The sequence below is a fragment of the Takifugu flavidus genome, unplaced genomic scaffold (assembly GCF_003711565.1).
Source record: "Takifugu flavidus isolate HTHZ2018 unplaced genomic scaffold, ASM371156v2 ctg430, whole genome shotgun sequence".
Lineage (NCBI taxonomy): Eukaryota > Metazoa > Chordata > Actinopteri > Tetraodontiformes > Tetraodontidae > Takifugu > Takifugu flavidus.
In genome coordinates, this window is record NW_026622049.1 from 21,229 (window position 1) to 44,038 (window position 22,810).

At 48.0% G+C, this 22,810-nt stretch overlaps 3 protein-coding genes across 4 annotated transcripts; all 3 read right to left on the reverse strand.

Annotated features, from left to right (window-relative positions):
* Positions 1–160: 160 nt before the first annotated feature.
* Positions 161–2,236, reverse strand: LOC130520573 (H-2 class II histocompatibility antigen, A-U alpha chain-like). Its single transcript, XM_057024265.1, is given in 5 exon segments — positions 161–454; positions 1,084–1,368; positions 1,555–1,625; positions 1,627–1,801; positions 1,979–2,236. Coding segments are annotated over 5 exon segments (708 nt in total). The 5' UTR covers positions 2,034–2,236; the 3' UTR covers positions 161–332.
* A 713-nt stretch (positions 2,237–2,949) lies between these two features.
* On the reverse strand, positions 2,950–6,995 carry LOC130520574 (CST complex subunit CTC1-like). 2 transcript variants are annotated; one of them, XM_057024267.1, is made up of 5 exons: positions 6,529–6,995; positions 5,600–5,713; positions 5,156–5,312; positions 4,981–5,089; positions 2,950–4,756 (listed from the first exon to the last, which is right to left on the reverse strand). In XM_057024267.1, exons 1-5 carry the CDS (start codon positions 6,537–6,539, stop codon positions 4,638–4,640), a joined length of 510 nt encoding a protein of 169 aa, XP_056880247.1. In that variant the 5' UTR covers positions 6,540–6,995; the 3' UTR covers positions 2,950–4,637. The 2 variants fall into 2 exon arrangements, with proteins under 2 accessions (XP_056880247.1, XP_056880246.1); XM_057024266.1 differs by lacking the exon at positions 6,529–6,995 and adding an exon at positions 5,784–6,018 and having other exon boundaries at positions 5,600–5,744.
* Positions 6,996–8,074: 1,079 nt separating this feature from the next.
* LOC130520576 (CST complex subunit CTC1-like) lies at positions 8,075–17,670 on the reverse strand. Its single transcript, XM_057024268.1, has 4 exons — positions 17,562–17,670; positions 12,159–12,388; positions 12,007–12,091; positions 8,075–8,116 (listed from the first exon to the last, which is right to left on the reverse strand). Exons 1-4 carry the CDS (start codon positions 17,637–17,639, stop codon positions 8,075–8,077), a joined length of 435 nt encoding a protein of 144 aa, XP_056880248.1. The 5' UTR covers positions 17,640–17,670.
* Positions 17,671–22,810: the final 5,140 nt, after the last annotated feature.

Below are 22,810 nucleotides of genomic sequence, written 5' to 3' on the forward strand. Positions count from 1 at the left end.
ATTATATTATTATTATTATTATTATGGTTGTTGTTGTTGTTATTGTTATTGTTATTATTATTATTATTTTATTATATTAATAGTGACAGTCTTTAGTGACCAATAAAATCAAGTTCCTTTGATGTTTTTCTGCCATTTGAACTCACTTCAAATCAAACACTTTCTCATCTTTTCAGGTTTTTAATATTTGAAGACATCAGAGAAAAATCATCCAGCATTTATCAACATGAGCTGACTGTGATCTTAGTGAGCACAAGCTGTGGGAACAAAGATCCACCACATCGGGATCCTCTGGATCCTCTGGATCCTCTGGATCCTCTGGATCCTCTGGATCATCTGCACTCGTTCCCTTTGATGAGGAAGAAGGTCCCTGCAGCGACCCCGAGGAGACCCAAGGTCAGACCCAGACCACAGAAGACTGCAGGGCCAACTCCAGGCTGCTGCACCTCCACAGCTGCAGACATGCAAACACACATTAGCTGCCTGTCTGTCTGTCTGTCTGTCTGTCTGTCTGTCTGTCTGTCTGTCTGCCTGTCTCTGTCTGTCTGTCTGTCTGCCTGTCTGTCTGTCTGTCTGTCTGTCTGTCTGTCTGTCTGTCTGTCTGCCTGCCTGCCTGCCTGCCTGCTGCCTGTCTGTCTGTCTGCCTGCCTGTCTGCCTGCTGCCTGCCTGCCTGTCTGTCTGCCTGCCTGCCTGCCTGCCTGCCTGCCTGTCTGTCTGTCTGTCTGTCTGTCTGTCTGTCTGTCTGTCTGTCTGCCGCCTGCCTGCCTGTCTGCCTGTCTGTCTGTCTGTCTGCCTGTCTGTCTGTCTGTCTGCCTGCCTGCCTGCCTCTGCCTGTCTGCCTGCCTGTCTGTGTTGCCTGTCTGTCTGCCTGCCTGCCTGCCTGTCTGTCTGTCTGTCTGTCTGTCTGCCTGTCTGTCTGTCTGTCTGTGTTTAAATAACAGCAATAATAACAACATATCAGTGATAATAATGAACGGTAACAGTAATAACAGTAGTAATAAAAACAAATAATAATATCAGTGATAATAATGAACGGTAACAGTAATAACAGTAGTAATAACAACAGTAATAATCCCTCTCACTCCACATCCTGGTGTCCAGGCCGCTCAGCGCCGGGTGTTGGACCCTGCAGCTGTAAATGTCTCCCTGCTGGGGGACGAAGGCCAGTCTGGAGATCTGGGTGAAGGTTCCCTCTTTGTTGGGGTAGGGAACGTTGATGCTGGTCCCCTGGGTCACGTGCTCTCCGTTCCTGGTCCAGGAGACGTTAACGGGAGCCGGATAGAAGCCGGTCACGAAACAGATCAGAGTGTTCTGCTGACTCAGCTGGACTTCATTTCTGGGGTAGATCATTGGACTGGTGGGAGCAACTGAACAAAAGCATCAGTCAGACGTCAGTAGGAGTTCACCTTGTTCTCAGCAGCAGAATGAACATTTTATCTTCATCATCAGTTATTCCAGAAGATTCCATAAACTGGATTAGTGGCTAAATTGTCTGTAGAATATTGATGCAGTTCAACTTATTCAGTCACAGATGGAGGACGGCGTGTTTTTACCTGTCTCTGGCGGCATGTCTTTGAGGGCTTTACGAGCAATATCCAGGTTGGTTTTACAGGTCTGCAGATCCCACAGCTTGGCTGTAGGCGCCTTCTTCATATGTGATAGGATCTATGAACGGAGGGTTGCCGTAGACTCCGACTCCTTTACTGAAGTCTGCGTACCAAAGCTCTTCACCATCCAGACCATACATGTCTTCTCCATCCAAGTCTGAACAGCCCGCGATAGCAATGTCTTCATGTTGACCTGAGAAGAGAAAGACAACCTTCAGTCTGTCTGTCTGTCTGTCTGTCTGTCTGTCTGTCTGTCTGTCTGTCTGTCTGTCTGTCTGCCTGTCTGTCTGTCTGTCTGTCTGTCTGTCTGTCTGTCTGTCTGTCTGTCTGTCTGTCAGTCTGTCTGTCTGTCTGTCCAACACAAACTCACTGTCAGCAGAGACACCGAGGACGCAGCAGAGGATGAGGAGCAGCATCTTCATCATCTACCTGTGGAGCTGAGCCAGTCTGTGACCAAGGCTGGTCTGGTCTAACTGTGATCTGGTCTAACTGTGATCCGGTCTAACTGTGATCTGGTCTAACTCTGATCCGGTCCAACTCTGATCCGGTCTAACTCTGATCTGGTCTAACTCTGATCCGGTCCAACTGTGATCTGGTCTAACTCTGATCCGCTCTGAGGAAGTCTGACAGAAACTCGGCTGTTGTTGAACTTTCAGACTTTGAGCAGCCAATCAGAGAGCAGAGCTGTGGTGACATCATCAATAACCAGGTAAAGGCTGCAGCTCACAGAACCTGATATCAGCTCAGTCATCAATACTTCTGTTTAGGAATAATTTTCTTTTTATTAAATCTGTGGAGTAAGTAAACTTTCATTTAATCTGGAGAGATTTTATTATTTTAGATTTCAGTGAGGGATGAAAAGTTTTAATTCAGATTGAACAGAAAGTAAACACGTTTGTTCCAGAATACTGAGTATTTAGTGTTGGTGCCTTGATTTATTGGTATTTCAGTCAAACATTCAGAGCTGACGATGATCCCGTTGGAAATAAATGTAAATAAACAGGTTTAAATGAGAAATTTCATCTGAAGCTTCTGAAAGCACCAACACGGAAGATGTGAACATGAGCAGAACCTGAAGAACCTGATCCAAAGAGAAGGAACAAGTCTGGTGTCAGCTGATGCTCCAGGAACCTCAGCAGAAACTCTTGGACTCATGCTGCCATCAGGGGGCGGAGCCTGTTCAGATGGCGCTCTACCAAAACTGCTGTTTTTCTTCGTTAGCATGATGTAGCTTCACATGCTAAAGGTACTGTAGCGTTCTCGCTAGCCGTCCTGTGATTAGTATTTATATTACAGGAGACGTTGTATGAATAAAGAGTGATTAATTGATAAAGTCGTACCTCCGTTTTATAAATTAGTTTATTCTGGAAAATAGCTCATAATCCCAAATTCTTTAATCTGACATTAATATTCCCAGAACAAATGATAGAAAATAAATGAGACTGTTCACATTATTCAACTAAAATCAAAGAAAAACAAGATTTCATGATAGAAAATGCTAACTTAGAGACGTTGTTTTCTCATTATGTAACAACAGATTCTGATTGGAGGTCGACCAATCACAGCGCAGCCTCGTGCTGGGAGAGGATCGTATTCATGCCCATATTCGTTCTGAGTTTGATCCCTTTGAGATCCCTCTTAAAATCTTCTTGGATGAACACACACACACACACACACACACGGACACACTTGTTGGGTGTTTGTAGTTTTCTAGATCGGTCCCTGGTCTGTGTAAAGGCCTGATTAGCAAAAACTGGTGGAAACAGGAACCAGATCAGGGTTCAACAGTCAGTGGAGATGAAGCTGAAGGAACCCAGATCCATTTAGAGGAAATGAAAGGTCTCTGTCACATTAATGATCAGGAGAAGCAGGAGACCAGCGACCATAAATGATGTTACTGATAAAGACACGCAGGAAGATCATGTGAAGATTGTTGCATGGAACAATGAGACCACATTAGTTTGAATTAAAAACATTCTGTTTGAAGAGAAACAGAACTGCAGCAGAACCGAGGCTCATCTGTCAAACATGGAGTCAACAAGAATCCCGCTGACACATCAGCCAACAATACTTTCATTTTAGAGTCATTTGGTTAAACTCGTTTATTCCGAGTGTGTGTGTGCGCGTGTGTGTGTGATGAAAGCGTCGGGGCAGTTCTTTCTTGTCTGGACACCTGAACGCAGCATCTCTGGAAAGTCCCAACATTCGTCTTTCACTTCCTCTTCAGCCAGCAGCCAATCAGAGGCCGAGCTGCCGAGGCGTCATCAGTATCCAGCAGCAGCAGTTTGGTGCTGAACACCAGGGGAGGAGGAGGCGCCACGACGCCCCCTACAGGCCAGACGCCTTCGATAAAAGGTTAACACGCGCACAAGCAACGTGTTCTCAGGAAAAGATTCACTACATTAGAAATAAAACCGTGTTATATTGTTATTGTGCAGAGTTGCACAAATAAATACGCAAACGTGTTGACAACAAACAGAAAATAAATATTAATAACACGACCATGTGGCCGCGCATGCTAATTTTAGAGCCAATCACGAAGCAGCCGTCTATTTTATCATCCGTCACTGGGCAACAGAACATTGAGGACGACCAGCCGTTACCAGAGACGCTGGTGCGCCACCTGCTGGGCAGCAGGTCCAAACTTGCACCCTGACATTATCACCATCTTGTTCTTCGATGGCTCAAACGACCTCCAGTAGCTGACAGGAAACGGTGGAACAAAGCTAAGCTAGGCTAGCTTATACATAAATCACATGTTTAGAATTTGTGTTGAAGCCAATGAAACAGTTTGATCTTTACATTTCCAGTGATTTTCCCTTTACATGATCATGTTTGACATGTGTGACACCCAAACATGAGCCAATAACCAGCGACAGGTCCATCAGCTCTCCCAGGACAGTTCCTGCTCACCGTGATAATATAAAGAGCTTCCTGGAAGTTAGAACAAGCTGAAATTGTTCTTCTAGAATAAATAGTTCTATTAAAATGTCTCTTACAGAAACTCCCAAATGAAGCATGAAATTGTGTCACACTGCAGATGAACAGGGGATCAGGGTCAGTGTGTTGATGTGCAGACAGGTGAGCTGGAGGGGCGGAGTCAACCTGGTCAGGAAATCTCGATCTCCTCGACTGAACCTCTTTGATTCTGAAACGATAAAAGTTGTTCTTTAAGAACGCGGCACAGAACCCGTGACTGTCAGGTTCTACAGCTCCTAAAGGTTAGAGCTCCCCCTCGTGGACAAGAGAGGAACATCACTGTCCAACAGAGGAGACGTCACCTGTGATGTCATCAGCTAAATGGATAAACAACATGAGCGTCATCTCCATGGCAACGAGCGAAGAGGGTCGGAGTTTGTATACCATCGTTACCTTCTGATCTCTGTCTGTTGTGTCTCCTGCAGGTGAGCGCGAGCTGGCGACACACAACTTTACTGCTGCACACACACAACAGGAAGTGCAGGAGAGCGTCGGCACACACCTGGAAAATACACACGCATGAACACACGCGCTGGTGCTCTGGGGTCACACAGGAAGTGGTACGCACCAAGCTCTGGCCCCAGGGGTACACCTCCACCTGGCCCCTGACTCGGAGCGCTCTCTGAAGCCCCTCCCACTGACGATCGTTCAGTCCCAGCAGGGGACGGACCAGAGCACCTGAGACCCAGACGTGAGCCTCACCTGTCCCGTCATCCAGCACCAGCCTGATGATCCAGAGAGAATGAAGTCAGACCAAGACCCTAAACCGGCTCCACTGGTTCAGATTCAGAACCACGTGAACATGATGTGATCCACCGACTGTAGGACCAGAGCAGCAGCACGGTCGTCATGGTGAACACTGCCCACCAGTCGTGGGGAGTGTTCACCATCTGACGGGTGTGCACGGGTCCACAGTTCATGATGGTACTTCCTGCTGTAGTTACTGATCATCCGAACAACAGAACAGTTCTCTGGGGAAGGTGGACAGAACCCGTCCAGGAACAGGTCTCACTTTGCTTTGGACTGAAAAACCGATGAGCTGGAGCAGCACCGAGGACTGGAACAGGACTGAGAGGGAGACAGAGCACAGCTGCTGAAGACACGTGGACACACAGACAGGTGGACACTGTCAACAAAGACACATGGACATGTGGACACTGTCAACAGAGACACACAGACACGTGGACACTGTCAACAAAGACACATGGACACACAGACACATGGACACTGTCAATAAAGACACATGGACACTGTCAATAAAGACACATGGACACACAGACACATGGACACTGTCAATAAAGACACATGGACACTGTCAACAAAGACACAGGGACACTGTCAACAAAGACACATGGACACTGTCAACAGAGACACGTGGACACACAGACACAGTCAATAAAGACACACGGACACTGTCAACAAAGACACAGGGACACTGTCAACAAAGACACATGGACACTGTCAACAGAGACACGTGGACACACAGACACATGGACACCGTCAACAAAGACACAAGGACACTGTCAACAAAGACACAGGGACACTGTCAACAAAGACACGTGGACACACAGACATGCGGACACTGTCAACAAAGACACATGGACACCGTCAACAAAGACACGTGGACACTGTCAACAAAGACACATGGACACTGTCAACAAAGACACGTGAACACTGTCAACAAAGACACATGGACACTGTCAACAAAGACACAGGACACTGTCAACGGAGACACAGGGACACTGTCAACAAAGACACATGGACACTGTCAACAAAGACACATGGACACTGTCAATAAAGACACATGGACACTGTCAATAAGACACACAGACACATGGACACCGTCAACAAAGACACAAGGACACTGTCAACAAAGACACGTGGACACTGTCAACAAAGACACATGGACACTGTCAACAAAGACACGTGGACACTGTCAACAAAGGACACATGGACACTGTCAACAAAGACACAGGGACACTGTCAACAGAGACACACAGACACTGTCAACAAAGACACAGGACACTGTCAATAAACACACATGGACACTGTCAACAAAGACACATGGACACTGTCAATAAAGACACAGGGACACTGTCAATAAAGACACATGGACACAGACACAGGGACACTGTCAATAAAGACATACGGCCACATGGACACTGTCAATAAAGACACATGGACACTGTCAACAAAGACACACAGACACATGGACACTGTCAATAAAGACACATGGACACTGTCAACAAAGACACACGGACACTGTCAACAAAGACACACAGACACATGGACACTGTCAACAAAGACACATGGACACTGTCAACAAAGACACACAGACACATGGACACTGTCAACAAAGACACATGGACACTGTCAACAAAGACACACAGACACATGGACACTGTCACCAAAGACACATGGACACTGCCAACAAAGACACACAGACACCGTCAACAAGACACACAGACACATGGACACTGTCAACAAAGACACACGGACACTGTCAACAAAGACACATGGACACTGTCAACAAAGACACACAGACACTGTCAGCTGGGTCAACACTACTACAGAGACACAGGAGACACGGCTGGGACAACACTGTACTGCAGAGACACAGGAGACACAGCTGGGACAACACTGTACTGCAGAGACACAGGGGACACAGCTGGGTCAACACTACTACAGAGACACAGGAGACACAGCTGGGTCAACACTACTACAGAGACACAGGAGACACAGGAGACACAGCTGGGTCAACACTACTACAGAGACACAGGGGACACAGCTGGGTCAACACTACTACAGAGACACAGGAGACACAGGAGACACAGCTGGGTCAACACTACTACAGAGACAAAGGGGACACAGCTGGGTCAACACTACTACAGAGACACAGGGGACACAGCTGGGACACACTACTACAGAGACACAGGGGACACAGCTGGGACAACACTGTACTGCAGAGACACAGGGGACACAGCTGGGTCAACACTACTACAGAGATACAGGGGACACAGCTGGGTCAACACTACTACAGAGACACAGGGGACACAGCTGGGACAACACTACTACAGAGACACAGGGGACACAGCTGGGTCAACACTACTGCAGAGACACAGGGGACACAGCTGGGACAACACTTTACTGCAGAGACACAGGGGACACAGCTGGGACAACACTGTACTGCAGAGACACAGGGGACACAGCTGGGACAACACTGTACTGCAGAGACACAGGAGACACAGCTGGGTCAACACTACTACAGACACAGGGGACACAGCTGGGTCAACACTACTACAGAGACACAGGGGACACAGCTGGGACAACACTACTACAGAGACACAGGGGACACAGCTGGGACAACACTACTGCAGAGACACAGGGGCACAGGAGACACAGCTGGGTCAACACTACTACAGAGACACAGGGGACACAGCTAGGTCAACACTACTGCAGAGACACAGGGGACACAGCTGGGTCAACACTACTGCAGAGACACATGGGACACAGCTAGGACAACACTGTACTGCAGAGACACAGGGGACACAGCTGGGACAACACTGTACTGCAGAGACACAGGGGACACAGCTGGGACAACACTGTACTGCAGAGACACAGGAGACACAGCTGGGACAACAGTGTACTGCAGAGACACAGGAGACACAGCTGGGTCAACACTACTACAGAGACACAGGGGACACAGCTGGGACAACACTACTACAGAGACACAGGGGACACAGCTGGGTCAACACTGTACTGCAGAGACACAGGAGACACAGCTGGGTCAACACTACTACAGAGACACAGGGGACACAGCTGGGTCAACACTACTACAGAGACACAGGAGACACAGCTGGGTCAACACTACTACAGAGACACAGGAGACACAGGAGACACAGCTGGGTCAACACTACTACAGAGACACAGGGGACACAGCTGGGTCAACACTACTACAGAGACACAGGAGACACAGCTGGGTCAACACTACTACAGAGACACAGGAGACACAGGAGACACAGCTGGGTCAACACTACTACAGAGACACAGGGGACACAGCTGGGTCAACACTACTACAGAGACACAGGAGACACAGGACACAGCTGGGTCAACACTACTACAGAGACACAGGAGACACAGCTGGGTCAACACTACTACAGAGACACAGGAGACACAGGAGACACAGCTGGGTCAACACTACTACAGAGACACAGGAGACACAGGAGACACAGCTGGGTCAACACTACTACAGAGACACAGGGGACACAGCTGGGTCAACACTACTACAGAGACACAGGGGACACAGCTGGGTCAACACTACTACAGAGACACAGGGGACACAGCTGGGTCAACACTACTACAGAGACACAGGGGACACAGCTGGGTCAACACTGTACTGCAGAGACACAGGGGACACAGGAGACACAGCTGGGTCAACACTACTACAGAGACACAGGGGGCACAGCTGGGTCAACACTGTACTGCAGAGACACAGGGGACACAGCTGGGTCAACACTACTGCAGAGACACAGGGGACACAGCTGGGACAACACTGTACTGCAGAGACACGGGGACACAGCTGGGTCAACACTACTACAGAGACACAGGGGACACAGCTGGGTCAACACTACTACTACAGAGACACAGGGGACACAGTTGGGTCAACACTACTGCAGAGACACAGGGGAACAGCTGGGACAACACTGTACTGCAGAGACACAGGAGACACAGCTGGGACAACACTGTACTGCAGAGACACAGGGGACACAGCTGGGACAACACTGTACTGCAGAAACACAGGAGACACAGCTGGGTCAACACTACTACAGAGACACAGGGGACACAGCTGGGACAACACTACTACAGAGACACAGGGGACACAGGAGACACAGCTGGACAACACTACTGCAGAAACACAGGAGACACAGCTGGGACAACACTACAACAGAGACACAGGGGACACAGCTGGACAACACTACTACAGAGACACAGGGGACACAGCTGGGACAACACTACTACAGAGACACAGGGGACACAGGAGACACAGCTGGGACAACACTACAACAGAGACACAGGGGACACAGCTGGGTCAACACTACTACAGAGACACAGGGGACACAGCTGGGTCAACACTACTACAGAGACACAGGGGACACAGCTGGGTCAACACTACTACAGAGACACAGGGGACACAGCTGGGTCAACAGTACTACAGAGACACAGGGGACACAGCTGGGACAACACTACTACAGAGACACAGGGGACACAGGAGACACAGCTGGGACAACACTACTGCAGAAACACAGGAGACACAGCTGGGACAACACTACAACAGAGACACAGGGGACACAGCTGGGACAACACTACTACAGAGACACAGGGGACACAGCTGGGACAACACTACTACAGAGACACAGGGGACACAGGAGACACAGCTGGGACAACACTACAACAGAGACACAGGGGACACAGCTGGGACAACACTACTACAGAGACACAGGGGACACAGCTGGGTCAACACTACTACAGAGACACAGGGGACACAGCTGGGTCAACAGTACTACAGAGACACAGGGGACCCAGCTGGGTCAACACTACTACAGAGACACAGGGGACACAGCTGGGTCAACACTACTACAGAGACACAGGGGCACAGGGGACACAGCTGGGTCAACACTACTACAGAGACACAGGGGACACAGCTGGGTCAACACTACTACAGAGACACAGGGGACACAGCTGGGTCAACAGTACTACAGAGACACAGGGGACCCAGCTGGGTCAACACTGTACTGCAGAGTACAGGGGACACAGGAGACACAGCTGGGACAACACTACTGCAGAAACACAGGAGACACAGCTGGGACAACACTACAACAGAGACACAGGGGACACAGCTGGGACAACACTACTACAGAGACACAGGGGACACAGCTGGGACAACACTACTACAGAGACACAGGGGACACAGGAGACACAGCTGGGACAACACTACAACAGAGACACAGGGGACACAGCTGGGTCAACACTACTACAGAGACACAGGGGACACAGCTGGGTCAACACTACTACAGAGACACAGGGGACACAGCTGGGTCAACACTACTACAGAGACACAGGGGACACAGCTGGGTCAACACTACTACAGAGACACAGGGGACACAGCTGGGTCAACAGTACTACAGAGACACAGGGGACCCAGCTGGGTCAACACTGTACTGCAGAGACACAGGAGACACAGCTGGGTCAACACTATACTACAGAGACACAGGGGACACAGCTGGTCAACACTACTACAGAGACACAGGAGACACAGGGGACACAGCTGGGTCAACACTACTACAGAGACACAGGGAACACAGCTGGGTCAACACTACTACAGAGACACAGGGGACACAGCTGGGTCAACACTACTACAGAGACACAGGGGACACAGCTGGGACAACACTGTACTGCAGAGACACAGGAGACACAGCTGGGTCAACACTACTACAGAGACACAGGAGACACAGGGGACACAGCTGGGTCAACACTACTACAGAGACACAGGGGACACAGCTGGGTCAACACTACTGCAGAGACACAGGGGAACAGCTGGGTCAACACTGTACTGCAGAGACACAGGGGACACAGCTGGGTCAACACTACTACAGAGACACAGGGGACACAGCTGGGTCAACAGTACTACAGAGACACAGGGGACCCAGCTGGGTCAACACTGTACTGCAGAGTACAGGGGACACAGGAGACACAGCTGGGACAACACTACTGCAGAAACACAGGAGACAAAGCTGGGACAACACTACAACAGAGACACAGGGGACCCAGCTGGGTCAACACTACTACAGAGACACAGGGGACACAGCTGGGACAACACTACAACAGAGACACAGGGGACACAGGAGACACAGCTGGGACAACACTACAACAGAGACACAGGGGACACAGCTGGGTCAACACTACTACAGAGACACAGGGGACACAGCTGGGTCAACACTACTACAGAGACACAGGGGACACAGCTGGGACACACTACTACAGAGACACAGGGGACACAGCTGGGTCAACACTACTACAGAGACACAGGGGACACAGCTGGGTCAACAGTACTACAGAGACACAGGGGCACAGGAGACACAGCTGGTCAACACTACTACAGAGACACAGGGGACACAGCTGGGTCAACACTACTACAGAGACACAGGGGACACAGCTGGGTCAACACTACTACAGAGACACAGGAGACACAGCTGGGACAACACTGTACTGCAGAGACCAGGAGACACAGCTGGGTCAACACTACTACAGAGACACAGGGGACACAGCTGGGTCAACACTACTGCAGAGACACAGGGGACACAGCTGGGTCAACACTGTACTGCAGAGACACAGGGGACACAGCTGGGACAACACTACTACAGAGACACAGGGGACACAGCTGGTCAACGCCATCAGTTTCCATGACAACATACACACACAGTGCTTCAACATACGGGGAACCAGACTAGGAAGAAAGAATAATCAGTCACCATAACCCAGCAACCATGTGACCATTTGCTCTGTGGTTTCACCTGTGTGACAGCTGGGAGCTCAGGTGGCAAACCCACAGGTACTCACAAATACCCATGTTTTTCTCCAAGAGCAGTCGTGGTAACACCCCATCACAGGGGCAGCTGGAGCCAGCTGGGGGCTCTGACACTTTGCTGAAGGAGGAGATCTTGAGTGTCGAACGAAGGCAGGTGCAGAGGATGCTGGGAGGAAAGTCAGGACTGGGCCGGAACAGGAAGTGGACGTGAGTAATCTGCAGTGAAATATGAAACTCGTGTAAAATGAATAACCTGTAATTGTTAATAGCAGAAACAACCTCTAGTTGTTCCTACCCACAATGCTTTCTCCAGGTAAAGATGACAGAGACAGGAAAGAGAAGCAAACCATATACTCATCTGTGTGAGTATTGCGTCACTTCCTGTCTCTTTTATCGTTCGTTGGTTGCATTGTGCACGGGGTGCCGTATTCACTTAATATTGAACACTTGGTGTGTTGTATTCACTTAATATTGAACACTTGGTGTGTTGTATTCACTTAATATTGAACACTTGGTGTGTTGTATTCACTTAATATTGAACACTTGGTGTATTGTATTCACTTTACTTAAAATTTTGAACACTTGAGACATTCTAGTCACCTGATATCAACAGTAAGAAACAACCCATATTAAACAAATACAGGGCTTCGCCGATCACTAGCGTTAGCATGGCCTCACCGTCTGTTTCACCCGGTGTCTTTGTCTGTTCAGCGTGTGAAATGTTTAGTTACTCCTCTGCCTCCCTTAGTGAAGGGAATAGGTGCAGAAAGTGGAGTTTATTTACGGCTATGGAGGCGAGACTTAGCGAGCTTGAGACGCGGTTCTGCAGCTTGGAGTTAGCTGGAGTTGCGTCATGTAGCCAGGGTAAGCTAGCTGCTGTGGAGCCGCCTAGCGTAGCTACAGCTAGCGGTCCCCCGGCAGCAGCCGAGCAGCCGGCTAGCCAGGGCGGCTGGGTGACGGTTCGTAGGAAGCGTAGCCCCAAACAAAGGCCCACGGTGCCCCACCAACCGCTTCCCGTGGCTAACCGCTTTTCCCCACTCGGCGACACACCCGCCGAGAAACCGACCCTGGTAATTGGCGACTCTGTTTTGCGCTACGTGAAGCCGACTCCAGCGACCATAGTTAAGTGCATTCCGGGGGCCAGAGCGGGCGACATAGAAGCCAATTTATTGCTGCTGGCGAGACGTAATCGTAAATTTGGTAAAGTTATTATTCACGTCGGAGCCAACGACACCCGGCTTCGTCAGTCGGAGGTCACTAAAATTAACTTGAAGTCGGTGTGTAACTACGCAAAAACGATGTCGGACTCCGTAGCATTCTCTGGTCCCCTCCCCAATCTGGCCAGCGAGGAGATGTTTAGCCGCATGTCATCGCTTCGTCGCTGGCTGTCACGGTGGTGCCCCGATAACCAGGTGGCCTTTATAGACAATTGGAGCACCTTCTGGGGAAAACCTGGTCTGATTAGGAGAGACGGTGTCCATCCCACTCGAGATGGCGCTTCTCTCATTTCTAGTAATCTGGCTAATTTTATTAGACCCAAGTGACCTGACAATCCAGGGTCCAGACCAGGACGCAGAGTTGTAGTCTTACACACCTCTCTGCTGCTTCCATAGAACCCTCATCCACCAACAATAACATATTTACACACTATAGAGGTAGTCTCTGTTCCACGGTTAAAAGTTCACCAAGCACAGAGCAGAGCGGTCAATCACCAAAATCTTATTAAAATTAATACTGAAGCACAAGTTGGAGAAACTAATATCACGATTAAGTGTGGACTGTTAAATATTAGATCTCTTTTGTGTAAATCCCTGTTAGTGCACGACCTGATAGCGGATCATCACATTGATTTATTTTGTCTTACTGAGACCTGGCTTCAGGAGGAGGAGTATGTTAGCTTAAATGAATCTACTCCTCCTACCCACCTTAATTATCATATTCCACATGTACTGGTCGAGGAGGGGGAGTGGCAGCAATCTATCACTCCAAGTTATTAATTAATCCCAGACCAAAACATAGCTTCAGTTCATTTGAAAGCCTGACTCTTGGCATCACTCATCTGAGCTGGAGGACAGAAAAGCCACTTCTGTTTTTAGTAGTATATCGGCCCCCTGCTGGGCCCATTCAGAGTTCCTGTCTGAGTTCTCTGACTTCTTATCTGACTTGGTCCTTAGAACGGAAAAAGTCATGATCATTGGAGACTTTAACATCCATATGGACGTTATAAACGACAGCTTTAGAAATGGCTTCATTTCATTACTTGAGTCAGTTGGGTTCCTCCAGCAGATAAACCAACCAACTCACAGCTTTAACCACACCCTAGTCCTGACTTATGGTGTTGAGGTAGAACATGTGTCAGTGTTCCCTCGGAACCCAGTCCTGTCAGACCACTCTTTGATCACTTTTACATTTATGATTAAGGATTCTTCTATGCTCAGAGCTCAGTCTGACTATAGCAGATGTCTTTCAGATAATGCTGTAGCTAAGTTTAAGGAAGTGATCCCTGTGCTGATCCCAGGACCACCATGTGTTTCCCCAGGGATCAATCATTATAATCTGAGCCCTGCTGAGGTTGACTCTATTGCTGAAGGTGCAGCAACCTCACTGAGAATCACGCTTGATTCTGTTGCCCCCCTGAAAAAGAAAATAGTAAATCAGAGGAGGTGTGCCCCCTGGTATAATTCACATATCAGGACCCTCAAGCAGAAAGTGCGAAGACTGGAAAGGAAGTGGCATTCTTGTAAAATAGACAGCTACCATGTAGCCTGGAAAGACTGTCTATTCGTTTACAAAAAGGCCCTTCGCAAGGCTAGAACAGCTTATTTTTCTTCTTTGATTGAGGAAAATAAGAACAACCCCAGGTTTCTTTTCAGCACTGTGGCCAAATTAACCAAGAGTCACAGTGTTTTAGATCCACGTATCCCTTCTTCCCTTAGTGGTGAAGACTTCATGAGCTTCTTCACTGATAAAGTTCTAGCTATCAGAGAGAAAGCTAACCAGGCCATCCCAACAACTGGACCATCACCAGATGTGCTGACTGTGGGAACATGCAGGGTCTCCAACGAGCCCTTAAACTCCTTCAGCCCTATATATTTTTCTGAGGCGTCATCGCTAATTCAGAAATCCAAGACCACCACGTGTCTTTTAGATCCCATCCCAACACACCTGTTGAAGGATGTTTTACCATTGATAGGCAGTTCTATCCTGGACCAGATCAATGGTTCTTTAGTGACAGGTTATGTACCCCGGTCCTACAAGGTGGCAGTGATTAAGCCGTTGCTTAAAAAACCATCACTGGATCCTGATGTCTTGGGAAATTATAGGCCAATATCCAACCTCCTTTTATCTCTAAAGTTCTAGAGAAGGTGGTGGTGACTCAGTTACTGGAGCACCTGCAGAGGAACAGCCTGTTTGAGATGTTTCAGTCAGGCTTTAGAGCTCACCACAGCACAGAAACAGCACTTCTTAAAGTCACTAATGATCTTCTCATAGCTTCAGATCATGGACTGGTCTCTATGCTGGTTCTGCTGGACCTCAGTGCTGCTTTTGATACAGTTGATCACAGCATCCTGTTACAGAGACTGGAACATGTGATTGGGATTAAAGGGACAGCACTAGACTGGTTTAGATCATACTTATCTGATAGATACCAGTTTGCCCATGTCCACGGCGTTCCCTCCTCATACAGTAGGGTTAGCCATGGAGTTCCTCAAGGTTCCGTACTCGGACCAATCCTCTTCACATTGTACATGCTTCCCTTAGGGAACATTATTCGGCAGCATGGGATAAATTTTCATTGTTATGCTGATGACACTCAGCTTTATTATCCATGAAACCCGAGGAGACAGAGAAGTTAGTGAAGCTCCAGACCTGTCTTAAAGACATAAAGTCCTGGATGTCTTCAAATTTCCTCCTCCTTAACCCAGGAAAAACTGAGGTCATGGTGTTTGGTCCTGAACCTCTCAGGGATAGATTGGATCACATGATCACTCTAGATGTTATCTCATTAACATCTAGTCTCTCTGTGAGGAATCTAGGAGTAACTTTTGATCAAAATCTCTCCTTCAACTCACACATTAAATTAGTCTCTAGAAGTGCCTTTTTTCACTTGAGGAACATCTCAAAGATCAGGAAGAGCTACTGATGCAGCATGATGCTGAAAAGTTAGTCCATGCATTTGTTACTCCAGGCTGGACTACTGTAACTCCTTATTATCAGGGTGTCCAAACAACTCTTAAGAAGCCTCCAGTTGATCCAAATGGCTGCAGCCAGAGTTCTGACAGGTATTGACAAAAGAGATCACATAAGTCCTGTAATGGCGTCGCTTCATTGGCTGCCCGTTAAATTTAGAATAACTTTTAAAACCCTTCTTCTGACCTACAAGGTCCTCAGAGGCCTAGCTCCATCCTACCTGGAGGAGCTAGTGATACCCTATCAGCCCAATAGACCGCTCCGCTCTCAGAATGCTGGTCTACTTGTGGTTCCCAGAGTTTCTAGGAGTAGAATGGGGGCCGAGCATTTAGCTACCAGGCCCCCCTGCTATGGAACCAGCTCCTGTCCAGGTACGGGAGGCTGACTCCATCGCTACTTTTAAGATCAGACTCAAAACCTACCTCTTTGAAAAAGCTTACCGTTACTAATTCAGTAGTTCCAGTTACTATCATAGACAGACAGATTATCATACTTAGGGGGGTCGTCTAATCATTAGGTCACATCTTAGTTATGCGTTGTTATAGGCCAAGGCTGCCGGGGTCCGGAAACATGATCACCGACAGGCCTCTGTCACTCCACTGGGTCATGGTTTCCTCTCCTTTCCTCTCCTCATCAAGCAGACTAGTTATGCTGATTCTTGTGTAGTTTTTCTGCTTCTCCCCCCCCCCCCTATTTATTTGCAGGTATCACTGCCGTCGGAGCTGCATAATGACCTCCGGCCCCGCTGAAGTGATTGTGCATATTTTTTGTGTGTGTGTCTGTGCTCTGTGCCTCTCCTCTCCTCTCCTCTCCTCTTCTCTCCTCTCCTCTCCTCTCCTTCTCCTTTTCCTCTCCCTCTCCTCTTCTTCCTCTCCTCTTTCACCTCCTTCTCCTCTCCTCTACCTCCCCTTCACTCTACCTCTCCTCTCCTCTACCCCTCTCCTCTCCTACCTATCCTATCCTCTACCTGTCCTCCCTCCTCTCCTCTCTCTTTACCCAGCCGGCATCAGCAGGAGGGTTCCCCTACATGAGCCCTGGTCCTGCTCAAGTTTCTTCCTGTTAAAGGGGAGTTTTTCCTTGCCACTGTTGCTTGTCTGGGGTCAGGCCCTGGGATTCTGGAAGCGCCTTGAAACAATTTGATTGTATAAGACGCTATATAAATAAAGATTGATTTAAAGATTGATATCCCGAAACGCACCTGCACCGAGTCCCCCGCTCTCAGCTCCCTCCTTAAAGGTGGCTGATAGGCAAGGCACAGACCCACCTTCCCGTCCATCACATAAAACCTGCCCCCGCGCTCACAACCTCTGTCACTGTGCCTGAGAGAAGGGGGGTGGGGCTTACCACAAAGGTAAATCTAAGACAGCCAATCACAGCTCAGCATTGTCTGAAAGTCACCTGGTAATTGATGATTCTGGATTGCTTGTGTTGGATCGCAATACCTCTCGTGTGTCACTGCCAATCCACATGTTCTTTAAATGAAGACTTCAAGTAAACAACAATGCCAATTTCAAAATGTATTTACAATAGAATTATTTCAAGATACGGAATATTACAGAGCTCTGGGCCAGTTCATAACCCTACAACAACAAAGTCAGTTGTCAGGGCATGAAGTCTGACCCCCTAACTATCCCTTGGCCCAGTCTTTTATAGAACAATATATGAAATTATTGATGCTAATTCAGTCCAATCCAGTCCTTCTTCTTGGATGACCTCATCTTCTTCTTCCCGCCTCATTTGGTGTTGGTGCAGTCCTTCTTCTCCATTATCTTCCCAGATAGCCAGGTCAGAGGTCATTCCTGCCGAGGAACTTATCAACACCAGTAAACTATTCTGTCACGTTTTACGATGGGGTCTACCACTTTCCTTCTGACTGTCTCCTCCTGGCTCCAACTGTCTAAACAACATTCATGTCAAGGAAGGGTCAACTGACTGCTTATCTTTATTCCACTGATTAAACATTCTACTATTCCTAACTTCTAAAGTGCTTATAACAGAAAACAGAAACATATGGTACAACACATGCTAATAAAATAAAGACAATTCTCTTCAATCCCCCTTTTGGCCTAGCCTAAGCTAGGCCAATATACCAATTCATTGACCGCTCCCTTTGCTGTAATCAAGAATAATAGAAGTTTAATCATGGTGCCATCCTCTTTGATGTTCCTGGATCTGTCCAAGCGTTCTCTGTGGATTACCTGCTGGGGTACATTGTTTCCAGTGATACCAGAGTTAGGGTTAATGTGTTAGGGTGTTAGTATGTTAGGATGTTATGGTTAACATGTAATGTTCGCTCTGCAACTTCAAAGGGACCAGTCCACCTGTGCTCTGACCACTTTCACTTGATGACTCTCAGAAGAACCCACTCAGCTGTGTGTTGAGTTCCTGGATCCTTCCTGACTGGTTACAGAGGTTGCCTGTTGGGAGAAAACTGAGAAAGTCGTTTTTAGTTGAACAAAATAAGATTTATATTTCATACAAGTGCTGGGCTGGCCTATGGATTTTCTGCTCCTGGTCCCAGAAAGAGAACACCCCACTCGAGCTCAAAGGGGGTGAATCCTGTTCGGGAGCTAACAGAGCTTCTTACTGACATCCAGGCTATTGGAAGCGCCTGTGTCCATTTCATTCCACTGTGAGCACATATCTTGCCAATTTTGCTCTTCAGTGTTTGATTCATTCTTTCTACCTTCGCCTAACGCCTTCTCTACTGCTTGTAAATCTTTATTCTTAAAATGAGTTCCATTATCAGACCTAATTTGTTTGGGGAAACCATGTGTCGGATTAATCAAAATTTAATAACTATAAAACTTTTTGCATCTTCTACTTCTACGGGAACCGCCTCTGGGCAGCCAGTGTATGCATCCACTGCCACCAAGAGGTATCGGAACCCATTGACTCTATCAATCATATCGGTGAAATCTATCATTTTCCTTGCCCTGCCATGGGGGCAACTGGAAACTTGCCCTCGTGTGGTCGAATTGTTGATTTCACATTAAATCGTGTGCATATTGAACATTCTCTGCATCATTCATGGTTTCCCGCAGTGTGTCAGGCCGTGGGCCTCTTCCAGAATGGCATCTACCAGACCGGGCGGGAGAACAGGTCTGCCGTCTGGGCCCCGCCAAATTCCTTCAACTTTCACAGCCCCCTTTTCCTTCCAAACTGTTTCCTGTGGAGAAGCTTCTTCTTGATCACAACCTGTTCTTTCCCTGTCGTATCTTGGAAGAATTTTGTGAACTGTTTTCTCTAACAACAACAAATTGTAACTTGGTTTATAACCTGCCGCCTCATTACCTTTTCCCTCCAGAGAGTTCTCCTTGCTGTGACCTTTGCACTTTACGACTGCGACCTCTGCTGTTCCATGAGTGCCTGTGTCAGTTGCCTCATCTCTGCTTCATGTTTTATAGGAGATCCTGATGCTGTGTTAAAACCTGCCCGCAACCATTGACAAAGTTCTAAGTGAATTGCTCCCACTACATATGCTGAATCTGTATTGATGGTCACTCTCTTTCCTTTGATATTTCTAATGCTCTAATAACTGCCTTCATTCTGCAAGTTATGCTGACTCTTTACCTTTTATCTTTCTTGTTTCCACTTCCTCAAAATCCTCTTCTGACTGTCTAACTATTGCATAGGCAGCTTTCAGCCCCTCTTGTGGGTGTCTGAAACAACAGCCGTCTGTGATTAGTATTTCTTCTGGATCCTTAAAGGCTCCATCTTAAGATCTACTCTGATTCTTTCATCTTTCCTCACTTTCTCCTCACATCTGTGTGGTTCACCCTCTCCCATGCCATCTGCCATATTGATCCCTTCATGTGTGTATGTTATGTGTGGTGCCGTTAAAATTTTGTCCATCCTGGTCTGCCTAAGTGAGGTCATGGTGAATGCTGCTGAGCTGACCAGTGATACCACACTATGTGTTGTAAGAACTGTCAGAGCATGACCCATCACTAAATGTGCTGTTTTTTGTAAAAGTTTTGCTACCCCTGCTACATGCCTTAACATGGTGGCTGCCTGTTTTCAATGGGGTCCAGTATTATATTGCATACATTAATACTTTCCTTTCACCCCCTTTTTTCTGAAAGAGAACACCATTTACTGTATGTTCTCCTTCAGAAACATCCAAAAAGAAAGTATTTTTATAATCTGGAACTGCCAAATGTGCAGCTGTGGTGAGTGCCTGTTTAAGAGCAATGAACGCTTTCTCTCCCTCAGTTGTCCATGTTAGCCGGGCTGTCAAATTACGCATTCCCTGTTCATTCACCATTGTACGTAGGAGCGTAGTCTTTTCTGAATATGCAGGAATAAAATGTCTACTATAGCTCGCGAGACCCAGAAATGACAACATTTCCTTTACAGTCTCTCATACCACTCATTCTGTTCAGCAAAGTCGACCTGTGCAGCCACACCTTCAGGCCCAACACACAAACACGGTGATGTAATCATCCAGAAATTTCCTGTAACTTTTCTCTAAACGCATCCTGATAGACCTCATTATTCCCACGGTCGTAAAATAGGGTGACATGATAGGGATCAACTGGCGGGGCAAAAGGACTTAGCATCGACAACCAGGCCTCCAGCTCTGAAACAATGCCACACACCGACACCAGGTGAGGTCTCAGGCTCAAGTTCTCCAAATAAATGTCTGCCCACACCCCCTGTTCTGGAGAGGGTGTCGGACTCATCAGCATTTGTCCCTTCACACCTTGGTGTGAAATACAGCAGTTAATTTCAGTCCATTAGGAAATTGCACCAAAAGACCTTTGTCTCCACACAGAATAGCTGCTCCTGTCCTCACCAGGAGATCTCGTCCCAACAGGTTGATATGGCAATGTGGTGAAATCAAAAAAGGGTGCAACACAGTCTGTCTGGCAAAATGAGTCACTAATGGCCCAGAAAGCGGCAGTCTCTCCGGTCTCCCTGAGAACCCCACAGCTTGACGGTGTCAGATGAAATCAGCTCCGGTGATAAATTCCATGAGATGGTGGAACACTGCCTGGTACCTCCGGGTAGTTGTGATATGGACAGTCCCTTTGCCAATGACCATACCCTTTGCAGGCGTGACACTGATCTCGGCCTAAGTACCCCACCTATCAAGCGTATCCCTGCCCGCCGCGTCTCCCACACATGCCTCCCCTTGGACTGACCCAATACGGGTTTATCGGAGCAAAATCTTGCTGCGGACCTAACTGATCTGGCTGCTGAACCATCAGTTTCTCTTCCTTTAGTTTATCATTAAGCTTTTTCAGTGCTTCATCTAACTGTATTTTAGGAGCTGTTCCTGCGCTGTCATCACCTCCTCTTTCTTTCCTGTTGTTTAACTTTAAATGTGTTGATGTGGTGAGAGAGATGTCTCTCCCAGACATCCGCCGTACTGCCTGGAAGGTCAGGATTTCCTTCCATGGCTTCTTTCACTGACTGTGGAAGTCCTAAAATTATGGCCTGACGGAACAAAGTGTTGTGTAGATTATCTGAGCCAGGATGGCACCCTGTGGCACACATCCATTCCTCTTTACACCTCGTAAGGAACCCATGTGCCGACTCACTTTCCTCCCACTTAAATCTTAAATTCTGCATTGCTCCTGGAGATACTGGAAATATCTGTCTCATATCCAAGGTAGTTTTCTCTGTCAACTGGACTGGGTTTTCTTCTCTTGAAGACGTTTCGCCTTCTATCCAGGAGGCTTCTTCAGTTCTGAAATCGCTGGAGAGAGAGCTTGAAAATATATAGCCCCTGTGGACCGTCTTGATGCTAATGATCTGGGTGGTCACCTGAGAGTCGTTAGCAGGGTCGTTCGTCGGGTCGTTCACCTAGTTTCTGTTGAGGTGTCTCCCCTTTGTCTGCTGGATCCCATGGTGGTGGGCCACTGGGTCTCCTGGAATGGTGTGAATGTTTGTTTTGCTGTTGGAAGGAGTGGAGGACTGCATTGTATGTGGGTGATAGGAAGTGCCTCAGGCCACCACCTCTGTTCAAGGATGTTTTTTCCAATTTAACATGGATAGCTTCCTTGACCCCCCTTTCAAACCAGCGGTCTTCTCTGGCCAGTATCCTTACTTGGCTGTCCTCGAAGGAGTGCCCACTCTCCTTTAGGTGTAAGTGGACTGCTGAATCCTGACCCGAAGAGGTGGCACGTCTGTGTTGTGCCATTCTTCTGTGGAGAGGTTGTTTGGTTTCCCCAATGTACAGTTCCTTGCATTCCTCCTGGCACTGTACAGCATAAACAACATTACTTTGTTTGGGTCTTGGTGTCTTGTCCTTTGGGTGTACTAACCTCTGTCTGAGAGTGTTGCTGGGTTTGAAATGAACCGGTATGTCGTGTTTCTGGAGGATCCTCCTAAACTTCTCCGAGACTCCAGACAGGTAGGGGATGGAAACGCTGCGGCGTTTGTTTCTCTCCTCCTCTCCTTTGCTGAGGTCTCGCTTTCTTGAGGTCCTGGTGAAGGCCC

Excerpts from the sequence above, each read along its gene's own strand:
- LOC130520574 (XM_057024266.1), bottom strand. Across the intron at positions 5,090-5,155 it reads ACCCCTGGGGCCAGAGCTTG|GTGTGTGCCGACGCTCTCCT; the intron begins GTGCGTACCACT and ends TGTATTTTCCAG. Across the intron at positions 4,757-4,980 it reads CAACAGACAGAGATCAGAAG|AATCAAAGAGGTTCAGTCGA; the intron begins GTAACGATGGTA and ends TTATCGTTTCAG.
- LOC130520576 (XM_057024268.1), bottom strand. The coding sequence starts at position 17,639 with ATGGACGGGAAGGTGGGTCTGTGCCTTGCCTATCAGCCACCTTTAAGG. Across the intron at positions 12,389-17,561 it reads GAGCGGGGGACTCGGTGCAG|ATTACTCACGTCCACTTCCT; the intron begins GTGCGTTTCGGG and ends ATTTCACTGCAG. Across the intron at positions 12,092-12,158 it reads AGCTCCCAGCTGTCACACAG|TCTGGTTCCCCGTATGTTGA; the intron begins GTGAAACCACAG and ends CTTTCTTCCTAG.